Below are 17975 nucleotides of genomic sequence, written 5' to 3'. Positions count from 1 at the left end.
ACTATTCCATGAGCTTTACTAGGCACACAAAGATCTCTGCAGCAGGTGCCTTAACCCCGTAAAATATTTAAAAATGCAGACTTTTCAACCAATTAAGCAGAACAGATCTACTACCATGCTGGTCTCCTTGTTGCAATTGGTATGTGGCAGGGTTTTACAAAAAAAAATGTATTAGTTGAGGCCGGATTTTGCGTCATGGATGCATCACTTTTTTGACACAACTCTGACACAAAATCTAATTTGTTAAATCTCATAATGCACTTAAATGTACCCATGATATACCTGATAAACATGTGTGAGGTCTTAATATCTGATGTCACTCTTGTGATGTCGCTTCCAGTGATGCCCATGCGATGTCATGCACTGTGATGTCATGCGCTGTGATATCACTTGCATACTGATTAACTTGGTTAGTCCCCCCCACTTCCTTTTATAGGACGTGTGCCCTGGTTTAGAGGCGCAAAAGAAGACGAGTTCGAAAAATATCGAATCACAGATTGGTATTTGTAGAAGACCGTATATTTCGGTGGGCTGGGAAACAAACAGCGACAAGTAACAGTCCCTTGCGAATACTGGCGTAAGGCTTCTCCGAAGGCTCAAATTTCAGTGAACGACTGGGGTAAGAAAAGTAAAATTTAGACCGCTTTCCGTATAAGTAGCTAGAGCCAGGTTCACTTGAAATTGATGGTAGGAGATAACCGAATCTCTTTCAAAATATCCGTCCTCTGAATGACATAGCCCCACAAGCCATCCGGTTAACTCCTTACTAGCTACCGCGTGACGTCACACAACTGTCATTTAGCCAACAAGTGGCGTGTTTAGTTTTGGAAGGGGCGCGAGATTGGCTGATGCAAAGCGACGCCGTCAACATTCAGGGTGGAGGCGTGGCTTTTGTGTCTCGTACACGTCTGAGGCGGGGCGAGAGGAGGGCAGGAGAGGCCGGTTGCTCTTTAAGAAGCCGGCTGCAGCGCGCGCTGGCTCCCTAAGAGTCCATTCATTTTCCAGGGCGCAGCTGGCCTGCCTGCCCTCTGCCACAATGAGCAACAAGTGAGCCTTAGCTGCTGTCCCCGTTTCCCTTTACCTTGCTATCTCTCCCCTACCTGCCCCCTTTTCCCCCCCATTTTTTTACCTCACTCTAACCCGGACTGACCATGTTCACGTCGGAGCGCGAATGGAACCTGTCCTTTGCAGGCTGCGGCTTCCTCGGGGTGTACCACGTCGGGGTGTCTAGCTGCCTGCAGGAGCGGGCCCCGCACCTCATCTCTGGGGCCACGCGCATCTACGGGGCATCAGCCGGGGCTCTGAACGCGGCTGCTCTGACGTGCGGTGCTTGCCTGGGTAAGATCGATCAAGAATGCTTTACTGTGCACACTGTGTGTGAGCCTTACCTTACCGCCCTGCAAGTGTTGCTTTACCCATGTGTATATGCAGTCCTAATGTCAGTTCCAAATATACCAGTGGGACATTCCATTGTAGGAAATAAATGCTTTGCCATTGTCCAAGTCCTCTCATTACCGGATGGTAGGACCGCTGGACCTTTGCTAGTATGATGCCTTCATTACCACTAGCATTCTGGTATTAAGGCTTTGTGTATTGTTTGTATTAATTGGTAGCCCTTCATAACACTGGTGTGGTACCCAGGTATTTGACCATGTAATAGGCCAGCACGCTTGCTGCACATTGTTGTGGTGTGCGGGAGACCAGTGCCACCGGGTACGCCGATTCTTGGATACTCACAGAGCTCAACAACGAGGCTGCTTCTCAATATAATTTTATCGGATTCTTATAACGACTGATCCTGTTCAAGGATGCATTTTTCCACGAACCCCCGGCCCTCCTTCTCTACTTGAACTGGCAACAACACAGATACATTCCAGGCTCTATCCCTTCCTCGGATATTCTCCGTAGTGAACCACCTGGCCCTGACGAAAATCCCTGTCAACTCTTGGGGATTTGAAACGCGTAGGCCCTTTTCATGTTTAGTGTCTGCTCCCCCTTCATGGTTTTTCCTGTAGTGTGTACATAGAGGCACATTACCGGTTTATACATAAAAAACTACTGTATATATTGTTTTTGATTCTGCTGATTCATTTTGATTTATACCTGTAAATATAATTGTACAGATAATTGTATAGACTGCAGCAGACATAATACACTACACGATTATCTATTTTTATTTAGTCGGGTGTGTATTTGTATTTGTTTGTGTTTAGTGTATGAATGGTAAGGTATGATTGTGATATGATTGAATTTGGTATGTATGTTGAATTTTAATAATCCACTGGTTTTTTGTCCACATTTTCTTTAGTGTACATAAAAAATGTTGTTCTTGTTCAAACTGTATATGATTAATACAAATATACTCCTGTGTTTTTGACTGAGATATCAAAATAAAAAGCTACTTATAAGCACATCCCAGCTTGGATAAACTTTCTTTGCTCTGGTGGCAAACTCTTTGTAAATTTACATCAGTATAGGCAATAGTTCTTTGTTGTTATAGAATTGTGGCTCAGCCTTGCTGATTAGGAGCCAACCCTTTTTGTTCTTAGGTTCATTACCACTAGCATTCTGGTATTAAGGCTTTGTGTATTGTTTGTATTAATTGGTAGCCCTTCATAACACTGGTGTGGTACCCAGGTATTTGACCATGTAATAGGCCAGCACGCTTGCTGCATATTGTTGTGGTGTGTTTAGGGTGTACCCTTATGGACAGCATAGGGTGTCATGCATGAGGGCCAGAGTAGTGCTACAATCATGTCACTGTAGGCTTGACGCTGTGCTTAGGTGGATAGGACCCGCCTTGATGTTGGATACCAATTACCTTGAGATGAATTGCTACTCAACGGTGGTAGCGAGGTCAATGATTGGCACGCACTGCTCTATTATTGTTAACCGTTGTCCTTCTTTATTGAAAAACTAGTGCTCGAATCGGAGATGACCACCAGTTCACTTATCCAATGGATTAACCCCTCAATCATACCTTCAACACAGTTTAGCAAAACAAAACCAGAAGTGGATCCGTAGACCCAGTTGACTGGGGTAATTAGTAATAACAACAACGTCTCAACAGGTATTATTTTTAAAAAAAAATGACCCATTAATTAATAAAGACACAAAAGAGGGAAGCATTCATTGTCACTGAATTTATATGAAAAACCTATCAGGCAGAAATAGAAAACCAGCATCAACATTACCTGATAAGTGCAGTGAATCTAAAAAGTGTGCTTGTTGTACCTGCTGCTCAGCCAGTGTGAGTGTGGTGTGGAATGTTGGTGTGGATGATGACACGGAATGTTGGATGAGTGAGCTTGTCAGTTGGGAGAATGGGCTGAGCAGCAGGAAGGCTGCTCCTGGTGGGGCTCAACTTAACATCTTATCTTTAATAAATATACTTGGAAGAAACTACATGGATTGGACCATCCTTTGTTCACCACAGTGCTCCTGAACAAGTGCTTGTGATAGCGCATGTGAAAATTAAAGGGAAGACAGCATGTGATTAAGAATTCTGAATAAGATCTCAATACGTCGAACACCATAAAGACAAACCATAAACCTAATCATGCAATAAGCCAAAGTAAACACAATTTTGCCTTCTCAATTGAGAATGGCGCTTCGACCCCAATTACTGAAGGTCATCGTCTGGGCAGAAATGCACAAGATAATGTAGCGCTGTAGTGCTGAGAATTAATCAAGTGAAGCGGTATAATGACCCAAGTCAATTAAAGTGACCAATCTTGAGCAAGCGTCTTACCTAACGTGTATCTTTGTACGTCATGGGATTCATTACATTGTGTACTACTAGTAGATCGGAAAATAAGCGTATCCTCTTTGCCTATATCATGGTTACACAACTCGTGTCTCTTCTTGCTGATGCATTCCTATTGGCTGCATATGCTGTTCCTAAATTCCTACATCATTTAGCCCATCACCAAACGTTGCTGACATATAGTATTAATATGTGAGTGAATGGTTCTTTAAACAGGTAAATGCTAGGGAGCTCCAACTGACTTAACTTTCCCTGCCATGGCCACCTCTTCTGTCTGATCCTCAATACTGCCCACCTATACAGTATGAAACATTCCTAGTTATTGGTGTATACTGACTTTACCTATTGGAAAATTCATCCTGTTTAACTAGACCACTTAATGGCTTAGACAACACTGCTTAAATTTCTGCGATGTTCCCAGAATATTTACATCTCTCCACAAAAGATGTTTTTGTTATATATTTTGTTGTCAAACACATTGTTAATATATTGCCAACTATACAAGGGGAAAACAAAACAAACCAGCTAAACTGGTGTATGAAACTGTAATCTTCACTACCTCAATAGAAAACCCTCTTATCTTTTAGCACAAGGTAAATTGGTTTTCACTGAAAACTTCTTATTCCTCACAAGATTCTATATTTCTTAACCTTGTTTTCACTTTCTGGTAAACAAATTTCACCTTCTCCAAGATGAAGTTGGTTCTTGGTCTAAGAAAGCTTAACTTGTATTCCGATCTGGAAATCGGGTGTTCGGAGGCACCAGACTGTTTGCCAGTTAGGCAAGTGACTTGCGAAAGACTTGTTAATTTCACCACAAATGGCGTAATGTGTTTCCAGATTGTGAACCACAACGACAGTCACGGAAGAGCGGCATCTTTTTTGTTAAATTGATTTCTCGTCAAGCATTGCCATTTTTTGTGTTCGTTCCTAACACAATTAAAGTTAGTATAATCACGTTTGATACGTCGGCTGTATTTCTCTTGTTGTGATTTGATCGTTTCCGATGCACGTGGCTTTGAGAGATGCTAATGCTTCTACGTGTGCCGTGCCCTCAACCAGCGGCGGTTCCTCCACCACTGTGTAATTCTGAGAATGTGCTGCCACTGAAGGTCATCCGAGTTTAAACGCCTGTGATTGGGCGACAGGGGTGTGAGGCGACTGGGTGGGCGGGTCCTGGATATTTGGAGGAAAGGGTTACTACCGGTCAGTGACCTGCTTCTGGTCACGAACTCTGCGAGCAATGGGGGTGGGTAGAAAGCTGTATTGATCGGACTCTTCGATCTCATTCCCGAAGGTGTCAGATAGCTGCTTTCTTTTGAATTAATGCTTACTTGTGATCGTTCCATTGTTCCAGTCCTTGTGTTTAGGTGGCTTTGAGACAGACGCATTTGCATACGCCGTAGGAAGAAATAGCCAAACGAGTGCGCTGGATGCCTTGACAATAAATGTATAGGCAGGGCTTTATGTAGGCCGGGTCTCGCCGGTTTTTAAAGGGGGCTCGAAACGGGTCTCAATCGGACTCTGTTTTGTGCTCTGGCACAGGTGGTAATTCAGCAGGCACAATGATGTGCGCTGCTCACACTTCTCACATAGTGGAGAAGTTATGGTATGATGTCATGCCAGGTGAGCGTTGTAGGGGAAGGGAAACCCTTAAAAGAGTCATTTTCTCTTGGGATTTCCCTTCTCTTTTTGAATCGCAGGAGCAGCAACATCGTTTTGGTTACACCAGGTCTTTTAGTCGAAGCTTTTTTCAATATTATATACAAGCCATAGTTGCTGCTTATTTCTCTTATGCTACTAACAACCATTGCCAACGCCAATAGTCCTGACTTCTTGTAGGTATGATGTTACTTGGTGTATCATATATCTGGATCAGTGCTGTAAATGGAAAAAACAAGTGCAGGTACTCACCAAGTTGATTTGTGGACTAGGGGTGGGTTTGGGGGCTGGGATATGGGTGGTGCTAATGGGCGTGTCCAGGAGCATGTATTTAATTTTATTGAGATTTTCTTGGTGTGCAAATCTGCATGAGGTTGCAGAAGCCTTTTTTCTTTGTTCATTATCACATATAATCGTATATTCAAATACACAAGTTCAGGATGTATGCTGTACAGTCAAATCTTATGTTAGATTAGATGCACTATAATGTTGCTTCATTCATGAAACAAAATAGGCTATATATAATGTACACACGAGAACTGACTTGCTTCTTAGTTCACTAGTGGCATTATGGTCATGGTGGGAGCTCAAAAGTTTCTATCTAACTTCACTATCACTTTTAATAAACTCCTCTCAAAGCAATGATATAATCTTGTGTACCAAGGTAAAATGCTTCCACATGTTAAGAATACACATTTTATTTCAATTTTAATATTTTCAAGGCTTGATTTATGTAAGGGCTCTTCTAACCTCTTGATTCGACTCTGACTTGCTATCGTAGTGTGTTGGTTTGCCCACCTCTGCCTCTCCCATAGACACTCCATTAACCCTAGAGAAATGGCCTCTTAAAACAAAATACAGTTGTGTTGAGACACTGCAGGAAAAAAGCATATCTGCACTGGGGAGAGAAAGAGTGGCATAATACTTGCTATAAGCGAACCCTTTTACATGCGCTTCACGCCGGACTGTGTTAATACAAGGCTTTTCGGGGTGGAAACAATACATTTGCTGTGCTAAACGCTGCAGACAACACTAGTGCATGCAAAATCACGCACAGTGACACATGCGCACTTATGCACAATGAAGCTTGTGAAAATATTTTTGCTTTAAACAGTGAACCTGATTATCATTGTCAACATTTGATAATGGAGGAACGGGCTTTATTGTTTGCTTATTTGCCTTTACTCTCTGAATCCAGTCTTCTACTGCAACGACCCATTTCAACAGTCAACTGCATTCAATACTTTTGTTTTTAGAAATGGCTGGTCTCGCATTACAAAACCTTGATTCCCACCCTCTCTGCCTCAGTGTCTCTGCCACCACCTCTTCCCTTCAACCTTGCTCCAGACAAGTGTTGGCATACTCTGATGTACTAGCACGTCACTTTGGGGGATGGAGGGCGTGATTCTTCCAGCTATCAGCAGAGTAAAGATGCAGTGGCTCTAAGAAGGGGTGAAAGAACAACAAACCTCATTAACAAGTAAGTATTTTAAAGACCTGTGAAGTACTCGGTTGGGGCTGTGTGTGTGCCCTGGAAGCGACACACGACGGGGGGCGTGAAGCCTTTTGATCCCAATGGGCGTTGCACACTTGGGTCTGCTGCCGAATTAGCACAGTGCAAGTTACCGCTCGATTATCAGAGTGCTGCATGAAAATAGGTCGACTCGTCAGCAGTGTTGCTCTTCTTTTAGCACATACCCATTACCTTTCTGCGTTTCTGCCCGGTGAGTACAGGTACTCTGTTTGGCCAAGGAGAAGTTCCGGTACCATAGGACAGAACATTCAGAAGTGCCGGTACTTAGTACCGGTGAGTGCCGGCCCATTTAAAGCACTGATCTGGATGCAATGACAAACAGCAAAATACAAGTCGGGCGGCAAACAATGCTAAGCACAGATTTTTAGCTTGCCTGTTTTTAAGCCATGCCCCTAATTACATTGGCCACGCCCCTTTGAGAGAACCCCTCCCCCCATTTTTTCATCTCACTTAAAGCCCTGTTTGTAGGTACAGCGCTTTATGCCAATCGCGTTTGATAATAGGATAATCTAAAGCTAGAAAGACTGTTGGCAACCAGAGTAGAAAAGCTGTGACTTCTTGTCATCGGCGAGTGTGTATTTCATAGCAATATGCTACATCGGTCATGAACCTGTCGAAATTTAAAATACAGTGAGACCTCGTCCCTGCTAGGACCTAGGTCCAATCCCCACATTCCGTTCAAGCCAATAACTAGGTTACCATTGAGTAGATCTGGGGAGCTCAGCCATTTACGTTGCGTCACACATTCAAATCTTTGGGGAGAATTGTAACATGCAGCATGTAATACCTGAGATCATTCAGTGGGTCGGGTTCTGTAGAGTCTCAGTCCTAGAAGTAATTAAAACCTTCTCTATCGGGCTATATATATATTAATGTCTCTACGTTTACTGGCAAAAACACTGCTTGATTCTCACCAATGAATGTGAAAACCCTTATGGTTTTCCATGTCAGCGATGTAATCCTATTTTACATCTCACGTTTTTACTTCACTTTCTGTTCAATATGAGTGCACACTTTTTTCCAAGCTGTAAATGTGGCCTTTTTAGATCAAGCATTCGAGACCTCTTGCAGATACTTTATCATATATTTGTGTATGTACTTTGTGGGCTCTGGAAATCAGTCCTAGGACTTGTCTGCTTCCGCTTAGGGACTTTTTTTCTGTTCAACTGCCTCTATTTAACTGTCTAGATATTAAACAACCAGCAGAGGTCAGTAAAAGACCAGAATTGCTTCCTGCTTTTTCAACTGCCTGTATTTAACTGTCTTGATAGAAAACGACCAGCAGATGTCAATAAAATACCAGAATCACTTTAGCATTCTCTAGATTTCAGTCCATAGAAATCGTCTTCCACGAGCGTCCGAAGACAATATTTTTTTCAAATCTTGAATTTTCAATGATATGACCACTGAAGGTCCTGATTTTATATAAAAGGCAGAGCTTTTGACTATACCCTTTCCTGCTGAAAGGCAATATTTCTCTCCATGTGTTCCCATAGCTGGCGTGTCACGCAGTTTGGTGCCTACGTTACCTCCATGATAAGGAACAGTAGAGGTTTCAGCACCCAGGCTAATGTGCTGCATAGCTACATACATAAGGTCTCAAGGTGAGACCAATTGCATTGCAAATGCTTGTTTATGCTACATGTGTCTCTTATATAGTGCCTGTTTTTAAGTGAGTGGACTCCAGAAGTAAGAGTGAGTTCAGGTTGTGGATGGGGGTTTGAAGACACAAGACTGAGCCCTGAAGGTGGAACTAAAGACAGTGGGAGTTGCCTACAGTGTTATAAAGGTGTGTAACCTACATGCACACCCAATCGTTGGCCTCAGCATAGCACACAGAAAAATGGTTGCACATGAGCCAGTTTTAATTGTGGGACATTGTAAGATGTTCAGATGAAGGATTTCAGTAGAAAACTGTCATAAATGTCTAAGAGTCAGACTTCAGAAGTAAATGTTGTGAAGGAGAGAACTGAGTGTATGAGATGATGAAGGCGACTATCCACAGACCTTTGGATTGGTTAATTCAGTCCCCTATTTTCAGAACTGAAACCTTTTCAATTCTAATTATTATCAAAATTAGTATTGTTAATCATTCATTTAATACAGCTTCCAAGATTTGGTAAAGCCAATAGACCTGGCTTGTTTTAGATGTGTTGGTTGTGTGAAATGGTCTGAATACAATAGCAGAAATCTCAAAGGCATGCAAATACAGGTCAGGTGACATACCGAGTTTAGTACAGGATTCTACATGTTCTAAATAGTTTCAAGCAAGATCTCTGGGTTCCTAACGTATCCGCTATTTGAACCCAGCACGCATGTTTTTTGAAAAAAAATTCTAGACCGATATCGAGGCTAGCTATCCACCAATGACGTCTACAAGCAAGATTTTTGAGATAATGTTTGTTTTCGAAGATTTAAGGGGCGTAATACCATGGTGCTCTGTGTTACCATGATAACCAAGTAACTGTTTGTGGTAAAAGTACACTGAACACTGTGCAATTGGAAACGGGTCATGAACAGGTTACACAATCCATCATTGTAGATGGTTAGGAAGTTGGCGCCAAGATTCTTTTTCACTCATGAAGTGGCTTTTACATCCATGCGTGTAGGTACTGTTCGGGTCCGGGTGGGTATATAGCCTCATCTTTAGGTTGTGGTTGGCCTTAAGAATCTGGCCTTAATTTTGAAGTGGGAACATCAGAACCTCTGCCGGGCTTACTTGATTAGGGGATTTTGTGTGTGCTTTAGGGAATGTTTGTCTACCATCTCATCAACTGGCTGTCTTTAAGGGTCGTTCTTGTAAAGCAAGGAATTATCTATTACTATCCTTTTTTTGAACTTTTGTCACAGATTTTCTGTACTATTCCTGGCAACCATTCCACACTGGGCAGGTGTGTAGCAGAATAGGTCAGATAAGGGCATTGAAAAGCAATGGGACTGCACAATTTTCTGTTTAAATACAGCATACACCAAGGTTTCTGCATAGTTGTGATCTCGTGTGAGAACTCCATGTCAGAATCATGCAGATTTTCGTGAAGGTCTTCTGACGTCTGTCTGTCTATTATAACAGCAAGCCTTGAGTTTCTTTCCCAATATTCTAGGCATAACACATTACTTTATGTAATTGCACTTTTTTGTTTGAACCAACAGCAATCCAAATTTCCGACAGATTTGTAAGCTTCCATATTCTGAACGAGCGCACCACACTTGCTTTTTGGAAAATAAAGATTTATTATTACATCAAACTCGGAGATGAATTTGGTTTTATTGGCCCACTACATTGCCCCTGCCATCACTCTACCTCAGACCTTGACTCCCATACATCCGTTCATCATTCCACTTCCCCTGTGAGATACATGGAGCACACCACCACCCTGTATAACACCCCAGTACATACAGCATGCACCCTTTCAGCCGTACTCCCCATCATACCACTCTTATGACACTCATGGTCACCAGTGCACCAACGTATGCATATCCTTGCATCCATCCATCCTCTATCTGTCCCAGTGTTGAGAGAGAATTCAGTAGCTCACTGCCGCATCTTGGGCCCAGTCTCCTCTGCGCTCAGTCAGTATAATGTCCGAGTATGGAACTCTTGAACATTACCCATGTTGTTTAGTGTAGACAAAAACAGGAACCCAACAACCCTTGCCTTCACCCGCTACCCCAGTTCTGGTTCTTAAAGTTAGTTAAGTACCTCTATATAAGAAACTCCAGTGGTCATGGCTTTCTACAACTCCTCTCCTGACACAGAACAAACTGCACGTTCACGAATGAGTAGACCATCTAGCCTGGCGAGAGATCATATATTCTCTAGGGGACACTTGATGAATCGGAACATAATAGTCAGTGACTTGAGTTAGGACTCGACCACGGTAGGGTATCCCTTTCTTTGCACTAGTGATCTCCAATAACAACCATCCTGCAGATGTTAATCCGCACCGGAACATCTGCCAACATTAACCCCAGGGCTTTAAGTGGGCCGGGTCTCACCGCTGCTGAGCATCAGCAGTTTTTTAAAGGGGGCCTCAAAACGGGTCTCTCTTGGGCTCTGTTTTGTGCCCTGGCACAGGCGGTCTGTTTTTAGGTCTCGCGTGCGAATGCAGCCCAGCTGCTTCGCTACGAGCTCTATTGCTGCCGCTTTGGTGCACGAAGGGAGACAGGAGGTGGCACGCGCGGACAGGCGATGTGCACACCTCCTGTCCGCGCGTGCCACCTCCCGTCACCCTTCGCGCACCAAAGCCACATCACATCTCCTGTCGGCGCGCATTCACTTTCCCTCCCCCGCTCCCCGCCTCGTCGGCTCTTTGAAGTCATCTTATTACTGTCAGAAAGATGAATGCGCCACATGATTTCTTATTTTCTGATGCGTTACACGCATCACTTCTGCAGGGACTCGTGTTTTTATTCTATTTCCCTAAGTATGGCGGTGCAGAGCCCGGATGCACGTGGGCTCGAGGCAAGGCACGTACAGCGTCCTATGCGTGCCCTAGACGTGGGCGAGTCTGAAAGGTGGCTCTGGCTTGGCTCGAGGGCCTGTTGGAACCTCGAGCCCACGAGGAGCCGAGCTTTCATGTGGCTTCTGCCTGCCACCCTCCGTCTACTCAGGATATGGCATTCCAGCCAGAGCTGCCGACTTTACAACTGGGGAAACAGGGTCTACTCTCGGACTGGTAAAACATCCTGTGATTCTGAGCAAATCACTTAATCTCCCCGTGCTATAATACAATGAGTGTGACCTGTTGTCATGTAAACAGTGCTCATGTAAAGAGTCGAGCTGCTGGAAAATGCACTAAGAGGTAAAAACTCGACGGAAACCACTAAGACTTCAATTTTTTCCTTATTGAATTTTAGGGAGTTGCAGCTCATCCACTTGCCAACAGTCATCATGCAATACATTATACTAACAGAGGGGGGGATTAAAGTTATTGTATTGTTTACAAAACAGTTTCTTAAATGCTGATTACATTATGACATATTATTTTGAGACAATATCCTCATATTGAGTACTGCGATAATTGTATAAACCAGAATGAAAATATAAAAAATTTTTTTTTTGAACTATGAAATCCTAGTGGCAGGGTCTACAAGAGGTGTCAGTTCTGTATTTGATTCTGGTTGAGGTAGAAGACCTACAGCCTCTTGAGCTGTCCAATGCTTAATTTGTGCCAGTGCTTGCAGGATTTTGGGCATCGTCTGGGGCAAATTAAGCACTGCGTACGCTTAGTATTTCCACTGACTGCAAGCTCAGTCAAAGAGAAAAGAGCACTGAGGCATGTTAAATATATCAACAAATAGGAAGATGCGATCTAATGGGTACAGGGACCATCTGAGCTGTGTTCTGTCCCGCTGCCCTGCACAGCAGTGGGCATTGCCATCTGAACTCATGTTTGTGCCCTCGCAGTTTGGAAACACTGGACATTTGATCACGCAATGTGTCTTTTGTAAGATCTAACAAGATGGCACGATGCGCCCAGGGTCCCAGGCTTTGGAATACCCTGTACCAAGCCTGAAAAGATGCCCAAGTACATAGCTGCAAAGTTTCCCAAACAATGTGTGACCAGTTAGCCCTGTTCTTTTTTTTCTTGGAGTTATTGGACTTGTAGTCCTGGTTTTATACTGGGTTTACTAAGACTACAAGTTCCAGAATTCTAAGAACAATACAAGCCTGCCCTAAATAGTCACACATGGACCCGGAAATTTGGCTGCTATTCAAGTACCTGAGTTTCACGTCAAAAACAAAACCCACCGCCCCTGCCCCCAACCCACCTCATGGAGACAATACCACTGAATTCTATTAAACTGTGCCCCATAAAAGTAGCATCCAGAAACATTATAAGCATATGTGGCAATAAAGAGTAGTTTCTCAGTTGCTGAATGTTAAATTTTTAGATAAACATATTTATATCTGGGCCGATGTGTGTTTGTAGGGAAGCCGGTGGGTTGGTTCTTTGGAGGGTTAAATTCTTGGGCAGTTTGAGACCAGTCCAATTAAAACAAGCATTTGCAATGCAATAGGTCTCGCATTTGCGAAAGTTTAAGCTATTAGCATTGCAAATGACAATGCCTTTTATTTGTTTTACAAACCAAAACATAAATAAGACATTGTCATTTACAATGCCAAAAGCTCAAACTTGCGTAAATGCGAGACCTATTGCATTGCAAATGCTTGTTTTCCGGACTGCAGGCACATCATGTGCGCATGCTCACACTGCTCACTTCTCGCTATTGGAGAAGTTACCACATGACGTCATGCCAGGTCAGTGTTGTAGGGGACGGGAAGTCCTTTAAAGAGTCATTTTCTCTCTGGATTTCCCTTCTGTTTTTGAAACTCAGGAGCAGCAACATTGTCATGGTGTCCCAGGGCTTTAATTGGAAGCTTTTTCAATATTATATACAAGCCATAGTTGCTGCTTATTTATCTTAAGCAACTAACAACCATTGACCAAGCCAATAGTCCTGGCTTGTTGCAAGTATGATGTTACTTGTTGCATCATATATCTGGGTGCAATGACATAAACAGCAAAATACAATTTAGGCGGCACACTATGCTAAGTGGTCTGGCGTTTAAAGCCCTCCACTTTACGGGCCCGGCTTACCTCAGGAAGCGTATTGCTTTCTACGTTCCCCGGAGGAAATTGAGATCTGCCGACCTGGCTAAAGTGGAGGTGCCAGTGATCAAACGAGTGCGGATGGGAGGCCGGTCTTTCCAGTTTATGGCAGCCCGTTTCTGGAATGAGCTCCCTCTCTCACTTCGCAAGGCTAACAATCTTCTGGCCTTTAGGAAGGAGCTGAAGACCGTCCTTTTCTCTGCATAACCTGTGCGTCGATAGTGTATCCGCTTCTGGGTTTTCTTGGTTATGTTTCAGGCCTCTTTGCTAAAGCGCCGGGACACCCGTCCTGGGTAGCGGTGCGCTCAAAAAGAGCAGTATTAACATAACATAACATAACATTCGCTCACTACAACTATTTACCTGGGGAACAACTGTTGACTCGTAACAACACGTATTACTTTGAAGTGTACAACATCGTTTCTCCTGCAAGAGGTCCAACAATATGGAACGTAGGTCAGATGTTTGATGCTGACACAGGTTAGGATGTACTGACTGGGAAGTTTTGTGGCTGAGAGCTGTTATTGTTATAAATGGATAGCTTGAATAGGTAGTCTTTGGCTTACTGTCCGTGGTGCTTTATTTCCAGGTAGGGGCAGTCCACCTTTACTCTGAAAGGTGCCCACAGTCACTAAGTATACAATGGAAACCTGTCCCCCTTCCACTTGAGCTGTGTTTTACTTTTCTCTCATTTTTAGTGTGGGAAAAATGAAGCCTGCACTCCAAACATGTGTGCCCGTTCGTTTCTGAGCCTGAACTGCTGAAGCCAGGGGCCTCCACCAGTGTCTACATTGACTGTTGACAGGGCAGTTCATGCTTTAGATCGTGCTCATGTTTTGCTAAACCCCTCTTGTGCTGCAAGCAGTTTGATATGTTTAATCATAAGGGAAGATGCTAGGTTTAATAAGACCTTCACTAGGAATTTATACTCGTTTATTTGTTCATTGGGTCACCAGTCCTTCTAAACTACAAAATGTAAAAAATAAGAAAAAAGAAGAATTCGGACTCTGGGAGTTTCTCTAAATGGCCTCGCAACACCAACGTAAATAAACCCCCTTGCAAGGAAAGACACTCACGTTTTCACTTATATTGTGCAGTCCGACATGACCGAAAGGAACCACAATGTACCTTCATTTAAAAACAGTTTGCCACTTTGAGTTTCGCAATCTTGAATGACATTGCAAACCCCTTCATATGTATGTCTTTGCACTGTCTATATACACTCAGAATAAATATTAGTTAGCAAATATAAGTTCTCATCACAATGAAAACATTAGCCTTGAAAATAAGCATTTGCAATGCAATAGGTCTCACATTTACTAGAGTTTGAACTATTCGCATTGTAAATGACTATGACTTTTATTCATGTGTTTTCTAAAACTGATAAATAAAAGGCATTGTCATTTACAATGCCAATAGCTTAAACTCTTGCAAATGCGCGACCTATTGCTTTGCAAATGCATTCGGATCCCATGCTATTGAGAAAAAAGAAGAAAAAAAAGCATTCGCAAAGAGCGTGTCCTGCTGCAATACCATGCGGGACAAATTAATTTGAGAAAATAGTGCTCACGTAACAGGGGGTGTTGCCATGGGAGGTTACAAAATGAGACAAGGCGGTATGAAGGAGGGACTACTAAGCTTATTTTTGACTAATGAACAGCCACAGTTCACAATGACCAGTGCTTAATTTGAGCTGGTGCTTTCCGGTGCTCAGCACAGGCACCTAATTGCCAACAGCGGGGCTTATAGTCTGATACATGGTGGCGCTGTCTGCCTAATGTAGGTGTTAGCCCGTAACAGCTATGTGTGATGGTTAGTAGCTGTGTTGGTTCTGTCATTGCCAGCTGGCAGGGGCATTGTGTGGTGCAAGCTGCAGTGGCCTCCAGACGAGAGCCCCAGCACTTATTGGTTTACAAATTAAGCACTGACAATGACACAAGCCAATGAAAAATATGAGCGGCGAGTAGGCGGAACTTCAAGTCACTACCTGAATACAGCATGCCTGGCAGAGCAGTGCATTTGCAGCCCAGGCTCAACTTAAAACAAGTTAACATCAGAAGTGCATTCCCGTTTTTGCATTGAGTTTTAGTTTTAAAAGGCAATTCCTTTGCTAACAAACCAAAATTCAATGGATGACTTGTCTAGCAAGCAAACTGTTCGACTCCCTTGAAATGCTTGTCAAAATACTATCGTTTGGCCTCCCAATTCATCTGAGAAACATGTATGTATCATATTGCCTTTGTCACTGTCAACAGGTGGACCCATCCACAGAGGTCTGTGGCCTGTTAAGTGCATCTGGGTCGAACTCTGACTGTCCCCTCTGACTGTCCCCTCTACCTGTCCCCTCTACCTGGTTTGGCTTTAAACCTGATGGGCAGCTTGTTGGCCTTTGTAGTAGGTAGGATGGTCCTTACCATGTAGGTAGGAAGCTGTCAGCCCTCTGCTTTATAGGTCGAAGCCTACCAGACATCGCTACACATTTTGGAAACATATATATTTTATGTATTGGCTTCGATGAAATAGTAAATGCCATTCATCATGCACATTTCCACTACACAGTTTAAGTGACATGGTTTCCCAGTAATGGTATTCTATGAAATCTTTTTCTATGAAATCCCATACAACCGACAGGACGGGTCCAGGACTTCATGTAATCAGTAACAGCCCTATGTCTCTGCGCACATGTTCAGGATAGTGTGACTCCAGGTCTAAAATAAAGTCAGGATACCATATATATATACATTTGAGCTCTCAGGGCAGGGGAGTGGACCCAGATACTTTGCAGGGGACAGTTCTGTCCAAACAGCTGTAGTCACCAGACCTGTACCAAAAGTAGGTCATTTACAGCTTTCCTGGACCTAGTTGAGCAATGTTCTAATAAACAGGTGTTCAACAACATATGCTTAATCTAACATTGTTTTAACCAGACACAAAGGCTGCTAGACCTTCACCCACATTGCAAACCACTACAGACCATCCAAGGCAGATGCATGGATTGTGTTGGGAGGTGGCAAGTGTCCCTCTTAATGGACCACCTATCTGAAGATAATGTTCGCCCCCAAGCGACCAATCAAATCCCTCCATTGCAGAGCTCTGCTATACGAATCACAACTGCAGACTGTAGTCTGCACAGTGCACCAAGAGGCCAAGCATATCACCAATTATGCACTACATAGAACCCCACCAGTGGTAGAACATTACCTAATTCTAACCACTGTTTGACACACATCTTGGTCAGTTACACAGTATGTATTACTCGTTTGTTATCAAAATTACCTCCTCGTCAGCCCTCCCCGTCCCAGTCCTCACCCATGAGCATAGCTCCTCCCACCAGAAACTCCCAAGCAACTAAAAACCCATCCCTTCCCTCCAGGCCACACCCACACCCTAAGGCATATAAACATGTGACCCGCCCATCCACATCCTGTTTGTTTTTTCTGCGGAATTCATTTCCTGGCAACTTCGTTGTGGGGAGGTGCTGGACCGGTGCCTCCTTTCGGGTGAGTGTGAAACGGCCTGCTGGGCGGCCGTTTGTTCCCCTGTTGTACCTGTTTTCTTTCCATGTACGTTCGAGTCCCTGCTTTAGCGGGACCGTGGGGTTGGGGGGCCTTGACTGCCTGGTGTGGGGTGGTGTCTCCCTGCTGCGGCCTCCCCTCTTCCGGGTATGTTCCCTGCCCAAGCGGGTTCTCCCGGGGTGGGAGGGGGGGTGTGTTGGGCGCGGCTGGCCTCTCTGCTCGCCTGTGGCGTGGCGGTTTGGCTCCTCCTTGGTAGTGTGTTTGGAGGCTGGGTTCTCGTGACGGGCCCGTGTTTCCCGCTGTTTGCTGCCATTGGTTTGTCCGGGTGTTCGGGGGCAAGGATGTGGTGTCCCGTGCACTGCTTCCGGCTTTACACTCTGTTTTCGGGTGTTTGCGTTGCTTCAACCTCGTTTGGTTCTGAGCGTGTCGCATTTCCTCCCCAGCCTACTAAACGTTAAGTGTGTCCTTCTGTGATGCAACTGGTGCTCGTCAAACACGCGCCGTTCCGCTTTCCAATGTTCCCGTGTCTGTTTGGGTCTTTGGACTGCCTGCTCTTTCTCCTGTGCATCCCTTTGTCCTTCCGTCTGGGGGGGCACTGGTGTTCTGATTGTGTTGGGCTGAGCCTCGGCTACGTCTGTTTCAGGTAGTGACTTGATCCTCTTTGTACGGTGGACGTGTGGGTGTTTGAGCCAGCCCTTCACGGTGAGAATGTGCTTTGTTTTCTTTACGAAACGCTTGCCTGGGGACGATTCTTTGGGGGGTCGGGACTCTGGGTGCTGTCGGTCCTTGGTTTCTCCCTTAGCCACTTTCTCCTGCCGTGGGTCGCTCTCTGCCCCTTTTGTGGGGCTTGCTTTTGTTTCTGGCGGGGACCCGTGGTGGTGGCAC

The 17975-nt window shown here is 44.2% G+C and overlaps 1 protein-coding gene across 1 annotated transcript in view; it reads left to right on the top strand.

The window, feature by feature from the left end:
* Positions 1–785: 785 nt before the first annotated feature.
* LOC144811522 (patatin-like phospholipase domain-containing protein 2) overlaps positions 786–17975 on the top strand; it is a 245088-nt gene continuing 227898 nt past the window's right edge. The window contains exon 1 of the mRNA XM_078673863.1: positions 786–1338. Coding sequence (XP_078529989.1) covers positions 1152–1338 — 187 coding nt within the window. The 5' untranslated portion in view covers positions 786–1151. The remainder of the gene's footprint in view (positions 1339–17975) is intronic.

The sequence above is a fragment of the Lissotriton helveticus genome, chromosome 1_1 (genome assembly GCF_964261635.1).
Source record: "Lissotriton helveticus chromosome 1_1, aLisHel1.1, whole genome shotgun sequence".
Taxonomy (NCBI): domain Eukaryota; kingdom Metazoa; phylum Chordata; class Amphibia; order Caudata; family Salamandridae; genus Lissotriton; species Lissotriton helveticus.
Note: the sequence above shows the minus strand (reverse complement) of the source record. Positions and strands in the feature narration are given on the sequence as shown.